We start from the raw sequence: 27,339 nt of genomic DNA on the forward strand, positions 1-27,339 counted from the left end.
GAATGAACAAATCTGAACACAAAAAAAAGCAACCAAGAAGATTGCGACGCGCGAAACGAGAATTAGACGCTCAAAGTCACCACCATTTTCGACTTGAAAATTTAAAGTTCTTCAATAACACACACAAACAATGCAACACGTATACACAAAGGGCGGTGTTTGTATTTGTAATGATAATGATACGATCTGAGGAACGCAGTGATTACACGACGGAACATAATGTATATAGGGAATCGCCTTTGCCGCTCTTTGTTACCCCACCCTCGTAAAAACCTAAGTGCCTTGGAAAATTTTAATGCTTTCTGACTTAGAACCAATGAACCGCAAGCCCATGAGGTTAAATGAAAATTGGAAAATACGCTGTCTTTTTTCATAATGGACTAGTTGTTTCATTAGGATTCGTTTGTATCATGCTCTCTGTATAATTATAGTTGCTATACTGACGGACACAAAAATTGTGTGTTAATATTGGATGAGTTTTCACCCGTACGTTCGTATGGGAGGGATTTTTAAATTGCATGTTCGTTTTTCTACCCTACTTGGTATGATATATTTAGTCTAGATAAAGAATTAGTACCTACATATAAAAATAAGATTATGCAAATCGATAATAAAAAAATATAACTGTGGTAGGTTATAAAATATATGAAAAATTGAATAAAATGATTTACCTTTGTTATTGTTTTTCTGACCGTGGATATATTCCGAATACATACATTACACATAAAAAAATATATATTTGAGAAGGCGACTAATAATGCCATTGATATTAGACTCCAAGAAGTTTAATTTGTTTGAAGTTTGAAGTTTAATACAAAATCGATTTTAATCAACAAATGTAATATCCATTGAAAGTTAATCCAGTAATTATCATACACTTAAATTTAACTTAATTATCAGAAAACAGTAACTAATGATGTTCTTGCCGGTTCTCGGTATAATCTAAATCATTTAATATATTCATTCTTATAAAATAACGATCAAGACTACTTGATTAAAGTATATTTTGATTGTTAGGTTACAACATTTATTTTCTAGTAGTTAAGTAAATAATACTAATTTTATATTAGGTACTAAGTATTTATAAATTCGAAACCTTGGATGGACGTTGCTCAAACACGCCAGAACGGCTGTACGGATCCGAACGAAATTTGGAACAGAGGTAAGTTATAGCCTGGAAATATGTACCCAAAATCTTACACGCGGGCAATGTCGCGGGCGGAAAATAATATATAATAACATTCTGATACTAAGAAAAACCTATCGAATATTTCTACCAGCCCTAAAGTTTGTGATGATATTGATGTAGGCACAAGACACTTCGTCACGATAGCATGTGAAGGCGATCCCTTGACGCCTGCCAAAAAGACGGAACAGTAGGTACCCCTACTGCTTTTAGTGGGTGTTCTAGGGCGCCCTCGTCCCATGCTCCGGTGAGTCCCACATAACCCCGAATACAAGTTGGAGACGCGTAACGCGTTTTATCCAGCGAGAAAAAAAAGGCACCCAAGACATACAAACGCTACAACGCTGATCTTGTCAATAAACTATTATATGCGAAAGTTTTATCTCAATAACATTAGTAATTGTACTATTTACAACACAATAAATATTCCAAGATAATTTGTATGATAGATTTACGGCGTCCTCAAATAGTCACAATTGAAATATATCACGATACGACTTGTTCGTTCGTAATTGAAATATTTATAAGGAAATAAAAAAGAAATCAAGTTAAATTATAAATGGAAAAAAACAACAATTACAAGAAGCCGCGAACATGAGTAACAACGTGATGTAACCGACGGCAAGACCATTTTTGGGATTGTTTTACAATAAACCATTGCTAATGTGTTTTCCAGTGGTTCGAGACTTTAAATTAATCGTTATTTATTTTTATAGCCTCATAGTTTATGAACGATCTCACCTATCAAGTATTTTTTAAAGTTAACACAATTTTATCTTTTATACTAATACTATAAGTAAGTTTAAAAGCGATAATGACAGCAATATTCCGCTTTAAAGTAGAAAAATGTGTTGTATAGCCCATTTATTGAGTAAATTTATAAGCTATATGACATTACGCTATAAATATCGGGGGCGGAGCGGTAACGTTTAACACGCGGAGCGGCTAGTACATTAATGTAGGTAAACATGTATTTTTTATTTTAACTATTTAGACTGACTTGCAAATGGGCCACCTGATGGTAAGTGGTCACCGCCGCGCATAGACATTAGAACTGTTAGAAATATTACTCCTTCACGTAGGAACTTAGGAACGAAGGCATTATTTCCCTTGTGCCTGTAGTTACACTTGCTTTCTCTTTTAAGATAACCCACAACAATATTAATTGTAGCAGTTTAAAGGTAGGATATGAATTACCTACCCATGCTTGCACATTAAGCTCTACTACTGAATAAAAGTTCAATAAATAAGTTTGGAATAATTATTTAGATAACAGATTTCAAATCACGCAACTGCGACAGCAACTTTTGATGGCCTGTTGGTTCTAGATAGGTAGGTAGGTAGACGTAACTTCACGTTACGACCCTTAGGAGCGTTGCAATAACTATAAACGTCAACTAACGGCAGACTGTAGACTTATATTAACTGACATCAAATCTCATTGAACTGCCATAAATATAGATTTTTTTTACTAACGTACATAGAGACTAGCTTTTTATGAATGTCTAAACGATGATTGAACGAAAAATTCGTAAAGAAATTGTATGTATCGTGTATCAACGTGGCAGAGAAAGCCAGGAAACTATAGCCGTGCAGTTGAAAAATTGAGGGCTTTTATTTTTTATGTTATTTTCAAATGATGAAACGCAAAATTTATAATATGTATGTGATGAAATATATTTTTCAAATTATTAATATAGGACTTAAAACGAATGCAGCTTAATTTATTCGTAAAGATTTCTAGCAAACTTCTAATTATTTTAATTGGTGTTTATGAATTTATATAGCGCGTTATTATAGATTTCAAGCTAGAATCGCTATTGCTTTTTACATTTAATATAAATAACAGTTTCTATTTATGTAAATATTTCGAAGTTTTCAAAGTATTATTATATCAAATTAAAAATCGGTCAAACAATGAATGCATTTAAAAACACACGATTCGAGGAGTCGACAATCATTTCCATCTAAACACAAATATATTTTAAAATACGAATATTATTTATTATGAATCGGATAAAAAAGCGCGCCAAAGCTTTATACGTATATGTAAAATGTATGTGACTGATCAAAATTAAGGGCTGGATTTAAATAAGCCCGAAGGTAAACGCATAAAATAAAAAATATAAGATAAAACCTCATATGGAGACGTCCAACTTTGTAGTATGTAGCCAAGGCTTTGCTCTTTTTTTTAAATAATATTTTGTCAATAAAGTCAAAGATTATTTAATTTTGACAACGTACTTAATTCACCATAATTGTTTCTTTCCAGAATAAATTGGATGCTTTCATATACGTTACAGTCGTTTATTATTTAATAAACTATATAGTATATAAAAGCGAAATACTCCTCACTGATTAATCAAGAAATCTCAGAAACTATAATATCTACAAACTTGAAATTTTGCAGGTTCCTTATAGACATCCACTAAGAACGGATTTTACGAAACTCCACATTTTACTACAAAGAACGACGAACGGCGAATAAGAAGGCCATTTTAGGTTTAAAAAAAAAGTTTTAAATTTTATTATAAAACGCTAGCAAGTTATTTGATGTCAATATAATACTCATTAATACTATTTTGAAATAATTCAAGTAATGTTCGTTGAGTTTTTTATAGATGATAAAAACATATTGAGCATTTAATTTTTCGCTTAAATGAAAGAGCTTATTATGTAATTTTAAGAAAAGCAGATATATCAATTGTTACAATTCTATTTTTAAGTCAAACGACTGATGTATAATATTGGCCTTGTTTGGAGCCGTGTTTCTTGCAAGGCCATTTGGAAGAGCTTAATAAAACTTAATTTAAAAAAAAAGTGATTTATATGGTACACAATAATACAAAGTATTACTTGAAAATTTGGTTCCGTCATTTATTCATTTAATAAACGAATAAAAAGTGTTTGTTCGTTAAAGTGGCCTTCCATGGTCCACCCACCTTATATAAAAAAAACATTGCGTGAACAAGTATAATATTTTATGTATCACGAAACCGAAGGCTCTATACAAACTAAGATACTTCTCTATATATCTAAGACATACAATACAATTTTCCTTAACAAGATCCGAATAATTTTATACGAAAATAAATTGAAAACTCAGTTCTTATTTGTTATAAGTTCTTAATTATTCACTAAACAAGCGTTAAATAATATATCTCAAACATAAAGAACTGAAAAACCACAGTGGCGTGCATTTGGAGAGGCCTATGTCCAGCAGTGGACGAATGAGGGCTGATGTGTATAAAGAACTGAAAAAGTAATCAGAAATTACCTTCGATTCAATCCTAAACTTGAACACACACTTTTAATCCTTTTAATACACTGAGCCATTTAATCTTACAAACATATCACGTGGAATAATAATTAGTATATATATATATATATATTCATTTATACGTTTCAAAGGTAAAAAATTGCATAATTGAATGTTACAACAATGTGCACAATTTCAATATAATAACAGTTTTTTTGATTCGATTCAGTGTAACGTAAAAAAGGAAGATTCATTGTTCTATCAATAAGGAAATCGGATTCGTAGCACGAAGCCGTTATATATCAGGAAATTGAGTTGAAATTCAACGGACAAGGTTATTTCATCTTGCGTATATAAGAATCTAGTAATTGCTTAAATTTACGATTTAAACTAACCATTACATTAAAGCACAAATTATTAGTATTTATAGAAACACGGAGAATATTCAGAAAATAAACTGCCATTAGAGTCACTAAATTAAATAATGTTTCCGATCACTTAAAATCATAATTAAACTACTCTCAAAAAGTTTTTAATCGTCACATTAAAGTATTGAACTTAAAATAAAGGTGTTGTAATGTTAGTAAATATATAAAATGATTGCCGATAACTTTTTAATTGATATTTTTGACATTTCATAATTATTCCATAGTACTATTATTGGTAGATAGTTGTCACACGAAAAATAAACGCTAAGTTATAAAGTGACGTATACGCCAGAGAATAATAGCTACATAGGGTTTTTAAATTATTGAAAGTTAATATGATCTTCCATTAGACGTAAGCACGAAGACCAAACTAGATATTATAAAAAAAAAAAACTAAAATTCCAAATTCAAAACACCGAACGAACGAAATATAAGTTTTTGTATTATCAGCTATTACGCGCCCGCATACAATCGTAAATAAAATATATCAACTTATTTAAATAAAAAAAAAACAATGTGACATTCTCTTAAACGTGGTCTTATTACATAAGAATCCGTCTATATATAAGTAAGTATATATAATATAGAAGATTTCAAAATCTTGCAAATATATCGAAAGCCGTTTAACCAGAATACAGTTTCAGTATCGTCCCTGAACGGATGTGCCACAAGCGGTTCCCGCGGAGGCTCTGACGTGGTACCACAAAAGGCCTCTGACGGTATTGTCGTCTTGAGTATTGAAATTATTTGATACAACTTCAGGTATTGTGTTCATTCGAACGTTCTACATTTTCATGTTAGGAAATGTACGGAGTGATTGACGTGCTTAGTTGTAATGTACTAGCGTTTCCCCTGTATAACCTCACGTGATAATTACAAAAAAATAGTGCTCTACTACGTTATATAAGGAAATTCTTTCAAAAATATCATACTTAAGTTGGTCAGATCAACTTAGGCTGTGTGCTGTCAGTTAGTTTCAAAATTACTTTTTAATCTGTAGAAAAATATATATGTATAGTAAACATATATATCTATGTATATATATTTACAATAATATGTAAATATGATCTATAAACGAGTAATTTAGCATTCTTTTATTTCTTTAAATAAAACAAAACAGTCAGGTAAGTTCTGGAAGAATCGTGATTAAAATCCGTTAAACTCCAAAGTCATCTCCGCGTGAAAGGAACGAAAGATTGTCGGCGCAGCATCCGTTGAGATAAAGACGATTGGATGCACATGTATACGGGTTTCGATGCTGAAGTTTAACAATCTGTCGAACGTTTCGGTATTTCGTCTCGCCTTTGAGTATAACTGTTCATTTTCAGGTTTTTTTTTATAAAGATTTTCGTATCATAGGAAAAAACGCTTAAGGATTATAACTTTAAGATGTTTTTTTTAAAATTGCTATAATTACTTACGACCTTTGTTCATTGTTTGATTTTCTGAAAATGGATACGTAATAGTTATCATATACAGCCGTGCTAAAGTTACGTAATGATAAATATGAATACATTTTAAATATATATTTTAATATTAACTTCATATAATATTGCCTCAGATTCTAAATATAAGTATCTACGAATTATTTACACGCGACCTCATACGATATATCGATTTTGTTACAATCTCTGAATTGAGATTTTAATGCTTGTGTCGTACGGTTAGCCATATGGTTGACATTTATGCTTACGTTCTGCTGCTGATGAATGGAGCATTTAATTTAAAGTTAAATGTTATATAACCTTTCTCAATAAACGAACTATCTAACAGAAAAATAATTATTCCAATCGAACTGCTTGTCACTGAGTCAAGTACGTTTTAAATTTATCGTATAAAATATAGACTTAAAACTAAAACCGCTAGTATTTTGATTTGAATATTTTCAAGTTCATTATTAATGTCCATTTATTACAATATTAAAAACAAAAACGAATCCGAACGCTTACTGCCTTTGTCGAGATTAAATTTAAAAGAAGCGTAATATATTCTAAATTCGAATTTATTCCTACATAACATTATAAATCAGCACTTAGGCGATAATAGATACCAAAAGTATAATAACATGACCTAAAAACTTGGACCTGAGGTAAATTCACTGTCATTCTAATTACTGGCCTAGTTGCAATCCAAACAATAGCCGATACTAAACTGAACGCATTTAAAATTCAAATTGAACTAAATATTCAACCTTGTAGCACCCCGCTTTAAATTTTTCGATGCGCTATGGATCTGTGGTCGTTAAATCTCTTATTATCCTTTAATAAATATCTACTAAATTAAATCACGTCAATACGATGCGAATATAAAAATCAGCATGGTGTTCTTTTGTATCGAACGCTTTATTAAAATCTTTTGATAGTGTTTTGTTACTTACTAGTGGCTTGTTTTTTAGTGTTCTCATTTCAAAATTCATTAGAATCTATTAAAGATATATCGAATTTCATAATTTAAAATATAAATTGTTCACACTACGCCGCCATGTTTTTTCGTTCGAAATTTAAATAAATATACTTTAAAAATATTAATATATTTGTATTGTGTGCGTGCGTGAACGTGTTACGTGTTACGTGACAGCGTTTTTGACACATTATATAAAATTTTAATTTATGTTTAACAGAAATATAAATAATATTCACTGATAAAATGACATTGTATATTAATAAGATATAATTAATTATGTAGGTAAGTATATCGACAACAATGTTATCGTATTTTTTTCTGTTTTCGTTTTCAAGTCAATATTCAAATTTAAAAGTACATTTTAAGACTTCGTTATATAAATAGTAAATAATAAATATATATATATAAGATGCATGAAATATGAAAAACAAAAAATCATTTAAAAAAAAATATTGTTACGCAAATTTCCTCACGAAAATAATTCGATACAATTTTTCCGTTTACGTCAGATAATAATTTCAGTGTGAAAACAACTAAACTCTAATAATTTAATAATAGACGCTTGAAATTGTTTACGTCCTGTCATTGAGTTACATACTATATTATAATATTACTTATATATCTTTATAGGATCATATAGTATCGAGTACGAGCCTCAAAAACACCCACCACAATATAATACCAAACCGCTATTCTATAACCACTTCTCAAACATTTTATTCGATCCAAAAATGCAACTCATAGTTACGTTTGTGTGAGTTATACAGTTCGATACGATACGAGTATTACTAACAAGCATCTCCGATACTCGCACTGAGCGAAGGTTACGAGTGCTCGTGAAAATCAACGTTTGTCTATTTGTGTAACTTACAATACAAGCGATTTTAAATTTTACATCCTTATATTTACTAACGTATTCAGTTAATCTCATTCCTGTCATATATAATAACTCATATGATATATATTAGGAAGCTCATAGTTGATACGCCGTGGGGATGAAACGATCGCCTCCTGGTTGTTTCTTTTTTGATATTGAATATTTTTAAATAATCATAAATCGACAAAAAAACCGCTGGAGTTTCTTTCACCGGTTTTTCTCAGGTCAGGGTAATAATCTTTTCGGAACCGGTGGTCGTTTTTAATTGGACATTCAATAAGTAGGTGTAATGCTTTTATATCGAATAAAAAAAAATTGTTTCAATTTGATTGATTCTAAGAGTTTTCTATTTACAATTTGAAATCTCATAACTTGATCAATATAAGAATACGATTCAATGAACAATAATAATTACTCATTTAAAATGAGACAGTGATTTGATCTGGAACCAGTTGAAACCGGTTTACTGAGTAAAACCGCGTATCTGAGCTAGTTCCGTATTGAGTAACGATTCATTGCACGTCTCAAGGATTCATCTTTATTTATAGGGACACACGCTTACCTACATGCCGGTGAGGTCGATAATAAACCTTCGTACCTTGACGATAGAGTTTTTTATCGTTTAAAAGTGCAGTAACATTAATCGTAATGACACTGATATCAAAGGCATTAAATTTACTGTGACGATTTTCATATGATTTACTAATTCCTTCGCAGCAACAGGTCGACTTATGGCAGTTGTTTTAAGTCATGATCTATTTAGAAGATGTTCTCATTTATTTCCTTACATAACACTTTGTAATATATCTTATATTTATTTATATTAATCAAAAGTTCTTTATTCTTTTGTTGATTTTATATAACAGACTATGTTATGGAAGAGTCCCTCTGTCACAAGTATGTATTATGCTTACTAGAGAGACCCAACTTTAAATTTGTTTTTGTGAAGAAAAACTAAAAAAAGAAATTACCAGGTACTATTACTACCTACTGGTACTACCTACGTCAAAAATGATCGAGTTTGAAATGGTTATTGAACATGTCTTCTTGTAATAGAATATATAGACAGAAAACTGAATATGAAAATTATTTATATAAGTTTGACTCTATATTTACGCTGAATATTTATTCGCAAACAGTTTAGTGTCATTTTCTCCTCTGTTTGTCGATGGAGGATCTGTTTTTTTATTGAAAACGATTGACGATGCAAATTAAACACCCAAAGACTTATTTAATCTCATTATTGAATCTAAGAATCCATTACACTTTAGATATATAAATGTTTCACAGACATTTTTATTTATTACTGAAATAATGTTCTTCGAATAAAACCTTAACCTTATCAAAGACGTAAACAATATCAGTTTAAAATGTCTCTTATATAAGTCATCGGCTGTAGATCGATGTAGACTTTGATTGTACTCGTCGTATGATATTTGAGCATTCAATGCCATTAGAACGGTGTTTTGAATAGTTGTTTTCGATCTATTTCGTTTTATTCATCAATAAATTACATCTGAACCTTGTGAATTTGTTGCATTGCAAATTAACTGAGCTATCGTTTAATTTATTTGAATTGATTTTACAATTTCAACTTGTTTATTATAGTGCAACTGTACCTCTGCACCTTTCGTTCTGTATTTAGATGTCGTTGCTTCATTTAGAACATTCGAATATTCTTTGATTTAATGACTATTGTGAATATCATTTAAATTTTAGGTTTGAAAACGCAAAAACTTTAAAATGAGTCTTTAGTTATATAGATATTTATATAGATATATATATATAGTTATATAGATGTTTTTTTTTTCATACGAGCGATAAATTTTTAATATCCGCCTGCCTTATAAGTTTGTCCCGTCATACTTTTGGTATTTACCTGTTCGCCGTAGTTTACTAGATCGTTTACTAAACTAATATGAGATTATCTGTGAATTATATTACAATATGGATAATGATTATCAGGGCATTTACAATGGGCCTCTAAATTTCTAACATATATCCAACAATCACTTCTATTTCTAGGTTTGAATTAAGTATATCAATTAATCCGTTTAACCATACGTCAATTACAATTTCTCTGAAATGTTTTATATAATATAATAGGTAGTATTCATTTTGTTGTGGTCTGACTCACCTCTCAGTCTGCGGTCTTGCCGTCGCCAACCGCTGCATCATCCAGGCCTGCGACAGCGCCGGCGGTATCAGCCCCGTCCCCAGCGCCGTCAGAGCCGCTATCATCTGCTGGAACTGCACACACATCTCCGTGTACGCCTGCTGTTTTACCAACCAACTTATATAGCTAGTTGATTAGCAATTGTACTCGACCGATATTTTTATGTTTAAGATTAAGAATGGTAGGCACAATTGGGGATAACGGAAAATGGTTGGACTGTGTGGTAGGGAGAAGGGAATAGCTTAGGATAGAAAGAGATGAAGAATAATGAGATTGAAAATTCAATGAGCCTCAACCAAATAAATTGGCTATCAACCACGGGAAAGACACATTTGATGAAATTTAATTCGTTTATTTAACGTTTATGATCATTTCCTTATTATTTGCAAGAAAAATATTTAATTTAGATCCAGTTTTTCCATAACATTGTCATATTGTTGGATCATTTATATTTCCGTCATTTTAATTTTAAAATAAAAGCTAATATAATATAATATAATATATTAGCTTTTATTTTAAAATTAAAATGACAACGATCCATAATTTTGATTCCTAATTTTATATTTCGAAAGAAATACTTATTAATAAATAAGACTATTATTTCGTGTAAGCAATTCATATTGTACACAAGTAATCTGCAAACCTGTGCGATCGCTTGGGGATTCTGGTTCTGTAGTTGCAGAAGGTGATGGAGCAGCGGTGGTCCAGCTGGACTCTTCGCCCCCGACACAGAACTGCTGTCTGATTCTGACGCGGGACTCTGGAACAATAAGAAACTGAATTAAGAACATTGGTAATTCTAATTAAATATATTTACAAAATGATGTACAGTTATTAAATAGCGTATTCTGTTACCAAGATTTTTTGTTTCGTGTTTTAATCTTTTTATTCTTAATATCGAAGATGTTTAATAAATTAGGAAATATATATCAAACATTTGGGAAAATAGTTTTTATTACGATATATGTATTAACATACTGGTTTCATTAAGTTTATTTTAAATAAATACTTTGAAGAAATACATTTATATGTATAAGGTTAACAGACTTTGATACAAATAATTTTCTTATTCCTAAAATATATTGTTAATATGATTATATTTTATATATTAATTATAATCATGCTTATTTTCAAGTACGTTTAGATATTATTTTAGTTCATACTTTGCTTTTAACATTATGTTAAATCCTTGCACAACTGTGGCTGGCAGTAATTGTGACATTTCTGCCGAATAATAAAAAAAAAACATTGCAACTTATGACAGATATAACACGGTATTATATATCAAGTGAATAGGTAATACATAGGTCAGTAGGTAGATATATTATATTAATGGCTGTCAAAAGAACGACTTTGATCCAATCCGATTTTCCTGTGAGCAATTAAGGCGTCAACTTTCCGCTATTTTAGCCTTAATCGTTTAATAAATAAGGATAAATATACATTTAACGTGTAACCTTGTTTTTTTGCACATAATTTACTTTAATATATAGCATTTTTGTTATGATTTCCTTGTAGCATAGAAGATATTACCGGGTTACTTAAACTTTGCAAATAAGTATATATAAAAACTTACTTGGTCTATAGAGATATAGAACTTTATCATTACGTTCTTAGTTTAAAATTATAGTCGCGTTTATTTTTATATGTAAATACAATATTTAAGAGTTTTATTTTGAATATCCTTTACGTTTAAATGCACAGTCAAAGTTTAAGAAGAAATATATTTTAAAAATGTTCTGAAGTTCTAAATTTGAAATTTGAATTTTGTTGACTTTAAATTGAATTATGGTTGTTGTATATCTTAGAAAATTAAGTACCTCGAAATCAATTATATATCTTATATTTAAGCAAACAATTCCAATATTATCATAATACATAAAAAAAAATGATTTTCTAATATTGATTTACATTTTTTATCTATATAGTTTAATATTATTTACCATTGTATATAGGAATACAGGGAATAAATTTAACTAAGCAGAATACCTATGAGCTTCGCTTTTATTCTTATGTAGAGTTCAGACAAATTAAAAAAAGGACTGTACAAAAGAGGTCTTTGTTATTCAGGAACATGAAGTAGTAATAATATATATTATATGGCACATGCAATAACCCATCTAATTCTTCATGTAATAAATTAGGTAAAAAAACCATTGTTCTCGTAACGTAACGAACTCGTTAATAAAAAATGCTATTCTAAATTCAAACGGCCCATTAACCGGTTCCCACGACCGCCATGTTTGCTCGTCCTCGGCCGCCATTGGTCGAGGCCGCAAGTTTAGAATTAGAATGTGTAGACCCCACCATTTGGCGAGCGGTAAATTATGTGTAGTTTTTTTTTCAAGTTCAAATAATGGGAGCAAGGGAGCAGCTGTGTTCTGCCGGCCTGGCTCACGTCTGTCATCGGCAACAATGGAGTTAGAAAAAAAAAATGTATAGAAGCATTGATTGTTACATACAACGTCCAATTAGATGGCCGTTAGTTATTATTTATTTATCAAAGTGCAAGTCGTTGAAGCGGTTTGTGCGTTGTAGTCGGTCGTTTGGCGTGCATTAACCAGCCAGTGAACTGTTTATCGATGCGATTATTAAATTGACTTAATGTCAAGAAAAATGTCAAAATTAAATGTTTCATGAATATAGATTGCTGTTGACTTTAAATATAGCATACGTATATAGCGATAAATAGCGATAATATATATTTAAATTGACGTATTTATGTACTGATATAAATAGTCATTTACATTTTGACATCACTTCAGGACATCAAAAAAATATTTAGAAATATTGACCATGTAAAAAGGGACAGAGTTTTATATACATTGAAACATAAACATCTTATTCAGGTAGTTTTTAATAATTTTAGAGTATATTATTTGGAATTTGTTTGGAATGTAGATTTTACAGAAAACTCAGCCAAGAAACTCATTAATAGTATTTTCCATCTATTAATTAACATGATATGACAATATGTTATTAATTGCACTGCATATATATTTATATGTATATGCTGATCATTTAAAAGGTATAATAGAAATTGAATATCTGCAATAAAGTCTATTGAAACAATTTTAGTTTCATATATTGATTAGAAATATATTTTGATTTATATATATTTCTATAATAAAACAATTTATGTAGGTATGCGCGTAACATTATAAATAACGTAAATATTATCGAAACATCGATATCATTGTTATCAAGGCGTCAATGTGTCCGCTGTTTGTTGCTAGCTAAAGATCCATCATATTTTATGATACCCCCGGTCATTTATTCCAATGTTATACCACAATGCTGAAACAGCATAATTAATAATTTGAAATAAACATGGAAACTATAAGAAATACCGATTAATTACCTATTCCTTGCAACGTCAATGTCAATTACAGGAACTGCGTTACGTCCCTTGGGCATGTAATTTTTTCTTATATTGTTGTTTCGTTATATACAAATAGATTATATATATATTACAATGTGTATATAAGAGGTATATGTGATTTTTTTTCGATTATATATTGATATACTGTATAGAAATATAGATTATAGTGTAGTACTATTCAAATTAAATAATCGATTTAAATTATAATTGTCGTCGACCGCAGCTTTGCTTGTAAAGGGATTTGTCGATGTTAGGCATTAAAAATGTAACCTGTGTCTTTACTTGGAGTTCAAGCTTGCTGCATACGAAGTTTCATCAAATTCGGCTCGATGGTTTGGCCATGAAAGAGCAACAGACAGACATACAGGCAGAGTTACTGTCACATTTATAATATTAGTAAAGAGATTTTAGCCTTCAACATATATAAATAACTTTAAAAATATATGTAAATAAGACATTAGTATATGTACCTAGTAAATCTTATTTCTAGGTGAAAATTTGCAGCTCGTTAAGTATTTTAAAATAACTTTTCGATCTGTACAAATGTATATCCCTCGATGTTCTTATTTTAATATATTTCAAATCAAATCAAATCAATTTTATTCAAGTAAACTTCACAATGAAGCGTTTTTGAATCGTCCATTGATTCAACCAAAGCCTGTATCCAGGCGTTTTTTTCTAAAAAGTACTATTTTAATGAATAATAAGATTTTTAATTTAGTGTTAATTTCACATGAACTAATCCGGATTTGAATCCATTAAGTTAATATAGTTTCCCGACTAGATTCATCTCACGAAAATTAATTCATAGTGAACACACATCGACAATTTTCCTCAAGGAAGTATTCAAGTTCGGTGGCTAGGTTAGCCTAATACCTAATACCTAGGTCTCACGTGGCTAAACAATCTAGTTAACATTCAAGGTGGACGTGATTAGCGAATAGTCAAGGTGAACCGAACTGGTCCGTTTGGACGCCATATTTGTTATGTGATGTTTATCATATATCATATATAAACATACTGTACGATTTACATAGAATATATTTTAGTATCTTTATTATGTTTGAGAAATTATACTTAATTAAATTATTTCGATATTGTGTTTGGATTTGTTTTGTATAAGAGACAGATATCGTAGAATATTATTTATCTCAGTAATGTTTTTTTTTTGTTGTTGCTCTCGGCTAATATAAAACGGTAGATATTTTATATCTCAAAATTTAAAATCCGTATTTCAAGCGTTCAAGTAAAATGTCTCTATGTCAAATAATTAAAGCGAATCCAAGACAAGCAAACTTTCGCATTGATGACGTCAGTATAGTATATATTTACTAAATATTGATTCACTTTGACATGTAGTATTGAAAAAGGATTCGTTTTATTTAAAAAAAAAAACCAGTAAAATTGTCACATTATTAAGCGTTATTTTTCTTTAATTTTCGAAGGCATCGAGAGTCATCAAAATTATTGTTTCTATTTTTATAACATATTGTATTTGGCTACTTCATAATAGTTTTTGGATCCTCTTTATTTTAAAATAAGAAGGCTATCAAAGCTATGAAGTTCAATTGGGAAACTGCCAGTGACTTATATTTAAAAAAACAAATGAGAAGATGACGGCTTAGTGGTAGCGACTCTGTTTTGAAAAATAAATACAAAACAAATTCGATTAAGATATTTATATAAATCTTGATTTTAATGATTTACGTATCACTGAAAATTTCTTTTTCAAATCATTCATCATTAAAAATATTATATGATATAAAAAAAAAAAAACTAACAAACGAAATTATAGCACAAGGTGTAATTTTTTTCATCCTAAATAGATTTTTGTAAATAACTTTACATCGGTTGAAATTATACAAGTACCAAATAATTACAGTAAAAATGTCCTCGTGGAATGTAGAGGCTGTAACGTTAAGTCTTTTGTTCATTTTTTTTTGTATTGTACAATAAAGCATTTAGGCATAAGTTTGCTAGCAAGTTGTGTTTGTTTAGTTTTAATAATATTTTGAATTTTTTTAATCTGTAAATTTATATAAATTTTATACCATTTTTACCTATTGTTTCTTTTTTGTTTATAATATTTTTATTAAGTTTTTATGAAGTAGGAATGTTATCATCATTTATATATTATATTATCATTGAAGTACTTTTTTAATAAATCTCTGTTGTTTTTGTAATAGGTAATGTTATAATTTCAAATGATAAGAAATATGAATAAATATTATTTCCAAATTGTTTATTCAGTTATTGCTTTAAATTATTTTCTTATATTTTTAACATTAATTCATTTATTTATTTGTGTTTATATAGTCATAAATAATATTTTGACAGCTTGCAATAGACATTAAAAACTTTTTGTAACTTTGTTATGTAAGTCTACCTAAATATCTAAATTAAATATATATTACATAAATAAACGCAATAAAACATTTATTATTTATTTTATATTTATATATTCTAATTTTTTTTCTTATTTGTTAATTGGAGTCATGGTGGTGTATTTATATAAATAAATAATCAATAAATATTAAAAGTAAATAAACAAGTCACGTTCGTTGTAATGTAAAATATAAATTAAAAAATGATTGTATGTAAAATTAAATGAATTCGTACTTGTAATGAAATAAGATGTGAAACACACATTTCTAGTCCATTAAGCAGCAAAGGACACTCGAAATAAGAGGCTTTTGAGTTGAACTTCCTTTTTAATTCATCTGACTCACTATTTATCAAAGTGTATTAATAGTTTATTAAAAAAAATGTTGTGTTATCTGTGGCAGATATATGTGAATATAAGTCATGTCATAAATTTAAAAAACGAGTAAATCCAATGATCGAATTCCGAGCACAATAAATTCAACTAACCATGAAATCGCCTCATGTTCTGTTCCCTTCCATTTCACACTTTAAAAAAAAAACAAAGAACACTCAAACCGTAAAAGCCGGTTCTCATTTACAACATTTCCGCCACTTTTTAAACGCGATTAAAAAATAAAAAATTCCCGCCAACCGAAACCAATGCGCGCTATTTTCGAAAATGGAATCGAAATGTCAAAAGCGCTCGCTCATTTTTCTTTTTTTTTTTACGAGCGGCAATGATTAGTAAAGGCGTTCGTACACTGAGGCTATTTGGCCGCACGTGTTTCGCTAAGGGGTGGGTCTAGCACGTGAATTTTCCGAGGTTTCCACCCTCTGCGGACCGCCCCTATAGGCTTTTCTGTCCGGCCTATGCTGTTTAACCGATCGGCTTCGGCGGGCAATGGAGTCGCTTCAAATTTTTTCCTTCTTTTTTTTCAGATAACAAAACTAAATGTAATAGTTAAGTGGATAAATAATGCGTTTTAAAATAAGTTATGCTGTTCCATAAGACGCATTAATGCGAAGTATTTAATAACGACTTAAAAATTAATTCTACGATGGTTTATTTCGCTAGAAAAAGTGAAACATTCAAACAATAACTACACTTAATTGCAACAATTTCGCAGTATCCATGGCAATAAATTCTTAGGCCAATTAGCTTTATGCACTCCACGGAATTTTCAAGAGTTTTTTAGACACTTTTAAATTCCATAGATGGCAATGTATATCAATTTTTAGTTGAAAGAAATAACAAATAATTACAGTTGGGCGCAGTCAATCATTAAGGTAACTTTGCATTTTGTGTAATAATATGAAAAATTTAAAACACTACAACGTACAAATAGCATGAATTCATTTTACGCTTGGAGAAGTTTCAACTCGTAATTATACCCCTACCTTAGCGTACTGTAAGTTTATATCGAACGCTGTTTAGTTCTGATTCGTATTAAGTTATTTTGTAATGTGTAACGGGGACTAGTACTTGGTAAGCAGGTTAAACAGTATGCTTTTACTTTGAACCTTTTGTTACAAAAGGTAAATTTGAAAATATATCTCTCGTGTCACAGTGGAATTAGCTTAGACCGTTAGTAAAAAATATTCACACAATTTTATTGTTTATAATTACTAAATAGCATCATAACTCATTTCCCTCTAGTGCTTTGTAACTCATTCTCTCAAATTAACTATTATACAAAACAACACTTGACTTTAAAAAGCACAATTATACAATCGCCACTCCGCGCCACTCTCTGTTCAAACACTGCCTACTTTTCATGCTCTACGCCTACACGCTCACTATTTCAGTAACAAACCCTTTCGACGAGCGAAAATGAACTCTAAAACGAGAACAACAAAGTCGATATTCGAACGTTACATAAAAACGCACGCACCCCATCTCTTTCTCGCGTATTAATCAAAATACTAGTTTTCTACTTTGACGTGGAATCGTAGCAAATGGATAAGGCATTGTTTCGTAAATTGAAACTATGGTTAGCCGTACCGCCAGCCAACTAAGACCCTTCCTACTCCCCGGGGTGAGGAGAGAGCCGTACGTTTAGACGGTTCGTATGGTGTCCCGGGGGTCAAGACGGATGGTCGCTCTAAAGCTTGGTTTAGACAAGGTACATAATTGCTATTGTAAGCTAAAGGGTTTACAATATACTGCAATTATGGGCAGACAATGATTAGAAACGTTGATACGGATGCAACGGTCTTATTAATTAGTGGAGAACGGTTATATTTTATCATGAATGCCCTTTGTTGCAGTACCCAATTGTTGCGATGAGACTTAACCGCTTGCCCGATAATGGGTTAAATGCATTACAAGAACCCATTAGGTCGATTAAAAAATTCCGAAAGCATTAAAAATAATTGATTTAATTACAGCTGTTTGTATTTAAGACTAAAATTTTATATTAAATAATTCAAATATTTGATGACTATTTTCTTAATAAATTAAAAAAATATTTTTAATAAAAAATATGGAACAATGAGTAAGTATCTATTGAATATGATACTGAACACTATATTATTATGAATTAATATATATTTGATATACATTTAAAGTAAACTACTCATTCAATGAAATATAGAAAACATTGTGGTCTTAATTGAGTTAATAAAGTAACAAGTATTAAAACAAAACATGCAATAAATAAAGGCTGAAAAATAAAACGCACAGAAAAATTCATTGATTATGAATAACAATTTTTATATTAATAGCCATTTTATTGTAATTATTAAATTAATACAAAAAATACGTTACTTTAACGTATTTAAATTTCATAAAAAAATATGATTTCTATGTAAGTAACGCGCATATTTAAATGATTTTTATGCGAAAAAAGTTTGCGTGATCAAAATTCTTACACAATATATATTAGCATGTAAGGCTCATTTCGATGAGTCAAGATATAGCTGTATTTATTACTTGCATTTTATTTACATGTTAAATAATTTTAATATTATTATAAATGATAGGCTATGAATTGAATTTTTTTTTAAATCTTTTATTGTTTTTTTTTATGACTTAATTTATTTTAATAAATAAAATGGCGTCGTAAGTCCAGAAACATCTCTCAATGTAATTTAATTGCATTTGTTCAGTAGTTTTGGCGTAAGCGTTCACATCATCGCATCGATGGAAGTAAAAAGTTAAAAATTCATTAAAACTTAACTCATGTCTGGAAATGCCTTTATATTTAAACTAAGTATTTTCAATTCAATCAATGGCGAATGTATGCAAAATCTACATTAATAATAAAATTCTGAGAATCATATTAGTGATACCAAACCCGTGCAGTATCAGAGAATTTAACATCATTAGATGAATTATTCCCAACCGTTTCAAAATATAATTAATTATGCTTATTAATTGATATACTTACAAATTAATTAATATGTAAAGTTATAAATAATTTATATTTATAAATTTTATATAATTTAAATCTCAATTCACTAAATCACCTAAGTAAAAACTTGAGTGTTGCCATGAAGTAAAAATTCTCGTCTTGTAAACAATTCTATGTAGCGGTACAATGAATTATAACCGCCATTTTTAAAGAAAATAATTCGTATGTGAATGCACCGTGAGAAACATTGACAATGAGAATGCTGCTGCTGATTCGGTTTTTCATTCACATTTTTAAACTAATTTATAAATTATAGCGTCATTTCTGTATCGTCAATTAAGTACCAAATGCACGGAAAGGGTTTTTCTTCAGTGTTGCCAGAATAAATAAGAAAAAAGTCAAAACGTTTTTTTATTTACGCACATAATCGCGAAGGTACATGGAGGATGTACCATCAAATGTACAGTCGTTTTGCCGCCTTTAATGTCGTGTTTCGGTTTGAAGGGTGAGTGAGCCAGTGTAATTACAGGTACAAGGGACATATCCTAAGTACCGGTGAGCGGCGTTTTAGCTGTATAAGTTAAACCTCTTTCAATTGTTATGTCCATGTGTAGTGATCTTTTAGCATTACGTTTTCTTTACTTTCTTACGATTTATAAGAAATAATAACTATTTATCTAATAATAAAATATATAATTTACGTAATGGCCGTTGAGAGTTTTATTATTTAAATTCTCGTATATATATTAATATTAATTAATCTTTGTTAATGTCTAAAAGTAAAAATATATAAATCATCTCATTTAACAAGTCCGACCCTTAACTTACCTCTTCGTAAAAGACATTTCGGAAATGTTTGATTCGAATATGTTTTAACAGGTACTTTTCAACCGCAATTGACTAAGATTAAATTAATATGATTTTAGCATATTACTTAATAGTTCTAAAATTATTGTCTTATTTATTAAAATAACGACTATTAGTTACTTGGCCGCTGGGAATAGATTGTCGCCCGTGATGTCACAATGTTGTTTTATACTGGTTTCACTTGCTTCAAAATGATGATTGTAAAAAATCATATGACATATTTTTTTGGTTTTTATGTTTCGGACATTGAAAATTATTTCTTAAATTTTTTTTGAAAATTATGAATAAGATACATTTTCCAAATAATACCTCAATTCCAATATTATTATTTCAAATAGAGGAAGAGTAATATGTTAACTAAATTTTAAAATATTTTTTTATACATACAAAATAGTGTGTATAAATAAATCACGGTATAAAGTTTCGATTAAGATATAATTAATAATTAAAATATGGAATGAGGCAAGCTTGAACTCTAAGACATAGGTTTTTAATACCCATAATTTTTTACATACATTAGCAGCCTGTAAATTTCCCACTGCTGGGCTAAGGCCCTCTCCCTTTGAAGAGAAGGTTTGGAGCATATTCCACCACACTGCTCCAATGCGGGTTGATGGAATACACATGTGGCAAATTTCGTTGAAATTAGACACATGCAGGTTTCCTTACGATGTTTTCCTTCACCGCCGAGCACGAAATAAATTATACAACACAAAATACCCATCACCAATCCTTAAAACGCGAGCAAAGCCGCGAACGTCAACTAGTTTCATATAAAAATTTAGAAGACCTAGAATTCTAAAAGTCATCTACATTATCTCTGGAATAAAACCCCGAAATTCAATACCAAAAATAAAGAAAAAATCAAAAAGATATCTCGTTAATCTGCGATGTGATTTCAACGAGTCGACTCCATGACGATAAGAAACATAGTCTTGTCGACACATATCGACAATATCTCGATAAATTATTTACATGTGTGCGATTTATAAATATTATAAAATAGCTAAGATCATGAAATTACTTTTAATAGGAAACATATAAAAACGAGATCTTAGGTCGAACTATATTTAACTATATGTTTATGTTGAGCATTGTCCTATTGTTGATTCTAATACATCCCTACGAATATTATAAGTGATAAAGTAACTCTGTCTGTTACCTCTTTGCTTAAACCGCTTATTTAGATGTAATTTGATATATTAATAGATTGAGTTACGGCGAAAGACTTAGATGAGTTTATATCAACCAACGGGGAGATAGAATTGGGGTAAAGGTTTGTGTGCTATAAAATTTTATAAATATAACGCAGGTAGAGTCAAGGATTCAGCTAGTATAAATATAATTGTGTCTACATTTGTTTTTTTTTTTCTTGTGTGTTTGAGTCCCTGGATAGCTAAGACTTGGCATAAGATTAAGTCCGCACGAGCACTACTTAATAAAATGTATTCAGACTAATTTTGCTTAATATGAAAATATGTAATATGTATATTAAACTAATAATCCAAATTCCGGACAAATTACATTAATAGTTATATTGCATTTAACTTAACGTAACATAACTATTTATAAAAACCTACTTGAATGAATATCTTTGAATCAAAGATTTACTTAACAAATTTCGAACGGAAGCAATTTATTAAAAAAAAAATGATTATAATTATAATATATTATAATTTGTACCCTAAAGCAGGGTGCTTTCTACCAATAAAAATATTTGGAACTTCTTTTATTTTATGTAAAAGGTAGGCGGAAGGGAAATGACACACACAGACAATAGCGCTGTAAGATATATTAACCATTCCTTACATCGCCAATGCACCACCAACCTTGAGAATTGAGATAGTTCCTTATGCCTTTAGTTACACTGGCTCACTGATCCTCCGAAGCGGGACAGAACAATGCTAAGTATTGCTGTTTGGCGGCAGAATAACTGATGCGAGGGTGATACCCCAACGGGCTTGCTTGTATATAGGTATATATTAAATAAACTGCGATAATAGCATTTAATATAAGTCACAGAGATTTCAAAGAGCAAGGATATTTTTGACTCATCATTTGAGATGACGTGATCCGCACCTGCGTACTGGGAAATATTTAATGTTGATCTAATAGACAATTATTAACAAATAATTACCTATATATCTAGGATACTTGAATCGTTTTATAACTATAAATAATTGGAATTTAATTTGATTGGATTTAGATGTTTTTTTATTAAAGTAATTCGTTTCCTAAATGTTTAAGCTGTTTTTTTTAATTATTATATATTCAGATACTTGTGAGATGACGTCCGACAGAGAAGTAGTGGAGAAGAAAACATGCTGCGCCGACCCCAAGTAAAATTGGAACATATGTAGACATCAGCTTCTTTCAGATAATCTTCATGGAGGTATAAAAAATGATATAAGCTGAAATAGTTCGACAAGTCCTTAAGTAGATACCTATACTAAAGAGTCAGTGCATTAAACTTTTTTTTTAAATGGCAATTATGATATTTGATTGAATGACGACATTATTTTATTTGACTTGATTTTATTTATTTATTTTTACGATATTGTTTTTAGCGCACCGCTAGTTTTAGGCATCGTTATCAGTACTTTATGAAAATTTCCCACTGATAAAGAGAAGCCGGTTTTCTTAAGTACTCGATTGTGAATTGGGAATAAAACCTTGATACCCAACCAGCAACCCAAGCTTCGCACGGGTGTAATTAATTAATAAATAAAATGATTTCATGTTAATATAATATCAACCTTGTAGCACTTAAAAAAAAATTGAGCATTCTGGTAAAAAAAAAAAATATATGTTCCGGAGATTCCGACTTACAAACAAACAAATATTACCTCTTCGTAAGTACATATACATCATGTTAATACTTCGCGAAGTTCTCTTCTCCTATACCGAACGAAATGAATCGTAAAATCAAAATAACATACGCATTGCGTTGCTTGCTCGTTAAGATACATGTTTCATAATCAACTTAGCAAATCTTACTGATTAAGAATATTATTAATATATATTATTTCTTAACAAATATATAATTAATTCAATCCTATGTATATAACAATTATATATTATCTGTATAAAATTAATGTGTTTGTTAGTTTAATGTGAGTTATATCTCACAAACTTTGAATAAAACCGTTAAACCTTACGTTTATAGTTCTTTTTTTAAATATTTTTAACTTGAACGTCTATATAAATTTACCAATTTAGCGGACGGCTATGTTTGTAATACTATATTCTGAAAAAAGCCTTATTTAATTAAACGTTTAAATAATAAGGTCATATGTTTAAAAGAATATTAGATTCAATAATGCCTTTTATGTATATATTTTCAGATAAAACTCAAAACTCACGGCAGGTCGGTGTATTGTCAGAAAGTGATACGCAATATTGACAATAATTAGTACATTTAATTTGTCATATAAGAATCAAAACAGCGTATCACTTAAGTCGACTTACACAATTTCACGAATGAGATACGACGTGAGCTTTTACAGATACTTTTGATGTTAAGCGCTAACAACGATCGGATTGTATTCTGCCGAGAAGGTCTGGCAACAAAGACGTTACTTCTTTTTAAAACCAAAATTATACAATCAATTATTTAATTTAATTTAATATTTTATCAATTAATTACTATCAAGATTTATACAGTAACTTTTTTTAATTCACATTTGTATATATATTTAAGCACTTAATGTTATCAATTCTTATGTTATTTGTCTTAAATAAAAATATCTATATATTCTAAATTATACATAAAACTTCCCGAGATGTAGTAATCGTTAAATCCATATTAAATACTGGTTGTAACATTTGCGTTTTAGAGGTTGATTTTCAGGTATTACGTATAAAAACGTAGCCTATGTCCTTTTTGGAGTTCTTACTTAATACCAAATTTTATCTAATTCGATTCAGTGGTCTGGCCGTGATAGAGCAACAGACAGGATTACTTTTGCATATATAATATCGTTATAGATAAAGAGGCTTTGTTTATATATTTTTGTAATAATATTTTGAAGTCCATTTATCCAGTCCAAGTATAGATTGCGGAATTAAAAATACTAATTAATATTTAACATTTTTGAATTCAATGTTGCCATTTTTATTAAACGAAATAAACACTCTAAATAACTTGTAAATGGTACCACAATTGATTAATAAAGCTCATTCGTAATAATGTCCAAATTATCTGTCTTAATGTTTTTTTGCTAACTAACATATTTTTTGAAATCATATAGCTCCAGAGGCCTCAAATTAAGGTTCAAATACAATTTAATTTAAATTAAAAAAAACACGATTATATTTTAATATAACAATTACATTTACCAAACAATAATTTCTCTTTTTCTCTCTAACGTCAAAACTTTGATGTCAGAGAGAGATAGATTATTATTTAAGCTATGCTGTGCAACTTTTATAAGTACGGGCTATATTGTAATATCATAAATAGATACATCAAATTAATATATACAAAATCTATTACATATATATTCTAGAAACTTAAAGTATTAGTTCTTGCAATATATAAATATATAATACTTGCATGTATATATTTATTTATATGTAGTTGGTGTTTTTAATTAGATGAGTGATAAAGAATAACTACTGAGTTTCTTGCCGGATCTTCTCGGTAGATTAGGAATCTACATTCTCATACTGAAGTCAAGTATTTTTTGTTTTTGATTGATTTTGAATAATTATATCTAATAACAATTATTATATAATATAGATATTATTTATTTATTATGTAAATTAATTTCGTAAAATAATAAATAGAGTATCCGAATAAAGATGTTTGGAAATAAACTAAGCTTAGAATAGAGTCGCTAACAGTCTTTGTGTATTTTTATTTTTATATATTTAAATAAACTACCTACATATTATATCACAAAATATTTATTCATTTAGAAATAAATTCAACCTTAATTTAATATATTTTTTAATATGTTAAAATACTTAATATTAAACGAATGCCGATGTGTCTACATCATGAAAAATGTAATCATGTGTATTTTTGTGATTGTCATTTTGTTTTGTAGACCTTTAAACATAAAAAAAAAAAAAATAACGAAACCTTTACATTACGCTTACACGTGATATAGTTTCATAGAAATAAACGAAATTGTTGTTTTATGCGTTATATATAAATATATATATACAATTTACGAGTGGTGTGTGTTCAGCGAAACATCTGGCAAGTAATCACTTGAAATCCGGTTCTCGAAGAGTACAGTCAGCAGCTGACTCGGCTGAATGTATTAATTATAGAAAAAAGTCTATTTTGTTTGTATATGTTAATGTTCTGCTACAATTAGTTGGTCTTTAGCGCTGCGTATTTTGTGTATTTAAAGAAAATAACTAAAAAAGCCTACAGAGAAAGAGTACCCTTGTTGAATCACAAATATTTTTAAAGTACTTTGAAATAGCCAGCCGTTCAAATAAAACCCTTTTTTAGATGCAATTTTTAATGTATTTTAGTTTGATTTTTTAATTTTAAACGCTATTCCATGTTCTTAAATTCGTTATCTGAAATTAAAAGTTATTTTTTTTAATGAACATTAAAGGCATTGGCACCTATAAATAAAGTCTAAAATGATTGTCACCGTCATCATCCTAATGTCCTCAAGCTCAACAAGTAATACGTCATACACACTTCCTAGATATTCAAATGTTTGTCGGAAAACTGTAACTTCAATAAAAGCAGGTCGAATCATCAATCTGTCACGGAGCCCTCAACGCCGACCTAAATAAACTGATAATATCTATGGCATATTGCCAAATATAAGGGCGTTACTTACCGTCGCGCCGCCCGCTGCCCTCCCTTCCGCCTCACCCCTCTCCCCGTCCACGCAGAAGTAGCACCTCTCCGCCGGCTTCCAGTCTGCTGGTTCCTCTTGGACCTCCACTTTTGGTTGCGTGGCGGGCCTCTTTATCAAACTCTCCAGTATCGTCTCCGGCCGCCGGGGTTTCTCCTCTCCCTCCTGTTTGTCCAACTTCTCCGGTCTCTCCGGGGCGTTGATCTGCTCGATCGTCTTGATCTTCAGCGCGGGAGGGGGGTCGGAGGCAGCGATGGAGTCTTCGTCGCTCGACTGTTCGCCCTCTATGCGCTTTGGTATTAATCCGTCTTGATATAGTTTCCATTTTCTGCGACCCATCAACTCCTCTGCCACCCGTTCTAGACCTGGAACGAGGGATTTGTCATTTTTATTACCTTCATACAGCTTTTAACACCATCATTCGGTTTTGGAACATATCATTTTCGAAACAAAAAGATTCAGATAAGCAACTAATATATATTTAGAATTAATTTAGTAAGTGTCATTAACTTATATAAATTTAATTAATTATTTAAAAATAAACGCATTTCCATTATTAAATTGATTTCAAGGAGGTTCATGTTGAAATATTTAAAAATAGAATTAATATTCCAATCATGAAAAACTGTCTTCTAAATTTAAATAACAAAGCGATAAATTGAAATATTTATTATTAACTCAAATGACAGCGAAAACTGTCTCCGACGAAAATGTCGTCGACCTCAATCGTCATAAATTATTGTTTTCGTCCGTCATATAATATAATTATCGAATATTAATTGTCGATATTTAATGTTCACGATAAATGTGAATATGTTGAATGTTGTTAGAGCATGTGAGTGTTCAAACTTATTCTATATTTGAATGATAAAAAATTTAAATATCATATTTAAAAAAATACACGTTCTGTCTTTTGTTTTTTCTTTTATGTACGATTTAGTTTTCTAATAACACGAAGGAGTTCTGGTGTGATTTGAAAATTATTAAAGTAATAAAAAAGTAATGTATTTAAGCTTAGATAAAAGAAGGTACAATTTATAATATAAAATAGTTTTTAATTAAATATATTAGTATAATTGTGTTATTAAACAGAATAAGTCAGCGTGGTATACTTGTGTGTGAGCGATAGTGTTGCGACGGCCAAGGCTGGAATTACCGCTAAAATTTACTTTTCTGCCGATATCGATTGTCAAGCGAATGATGAATGGCATCAGAG

The 27,339-nt window shown here is 29.8% G+C and overlaps 1 protein-coding gene across 6 annotated transcripts in view; it reads right to left on the minus strand.

Moving 5' to 3' along the window:
• Positions 1–27,339, minus strand: part of Eip93f (Ecdysone-induced protein 93F) — a 201,300-nt gene that overhangs the window by 12,926 nt on the left and 161,035 nt on the right. For 4 of the 6 annotated variants that reach the window (XM_064218709.1, XM_064218708.1, XM_064218712.1 and 1 more), the window contains 3 exons: positions 26,106–26,488; positions 10,973–11,089; positions 10,291–10,430 (listed from right to left, as the gene is read on the minus strand). In XM_064218709.1, coding sequence (XP_064074779.1) covers positions 10,291–10,430; positions 10,973–11,089; positions 26,106–26,488 — 640 coding nt within the window. The remainder of the gene's footprint in view (positions 1–10,290; positions 10,431–10,972; positions 11,090–26,105; positions 26,489–27,339) is intronic. The other 2 variants (XM_064218711.1, XM_064218710.1) reach the window with 1 other exon arrangement.

This window comes from Vanessa tameamea, chromosome 24 (genome assembly GCF_037043105.1).
Source record: "Vanessa tameamea isolate UH-Manoa-2023 chromosome 24, ilVanTame1 primary haplotype, whole genome shotgun sequence".
In the NCBI taxonomy this organism is placed as follows: domain Eukaryota; kingdom Metazoa; phylum Arthropoda; class Insecta; order Lepidoptera; family Nymphalidae; genus Vanessa; species Vanessa tameamea.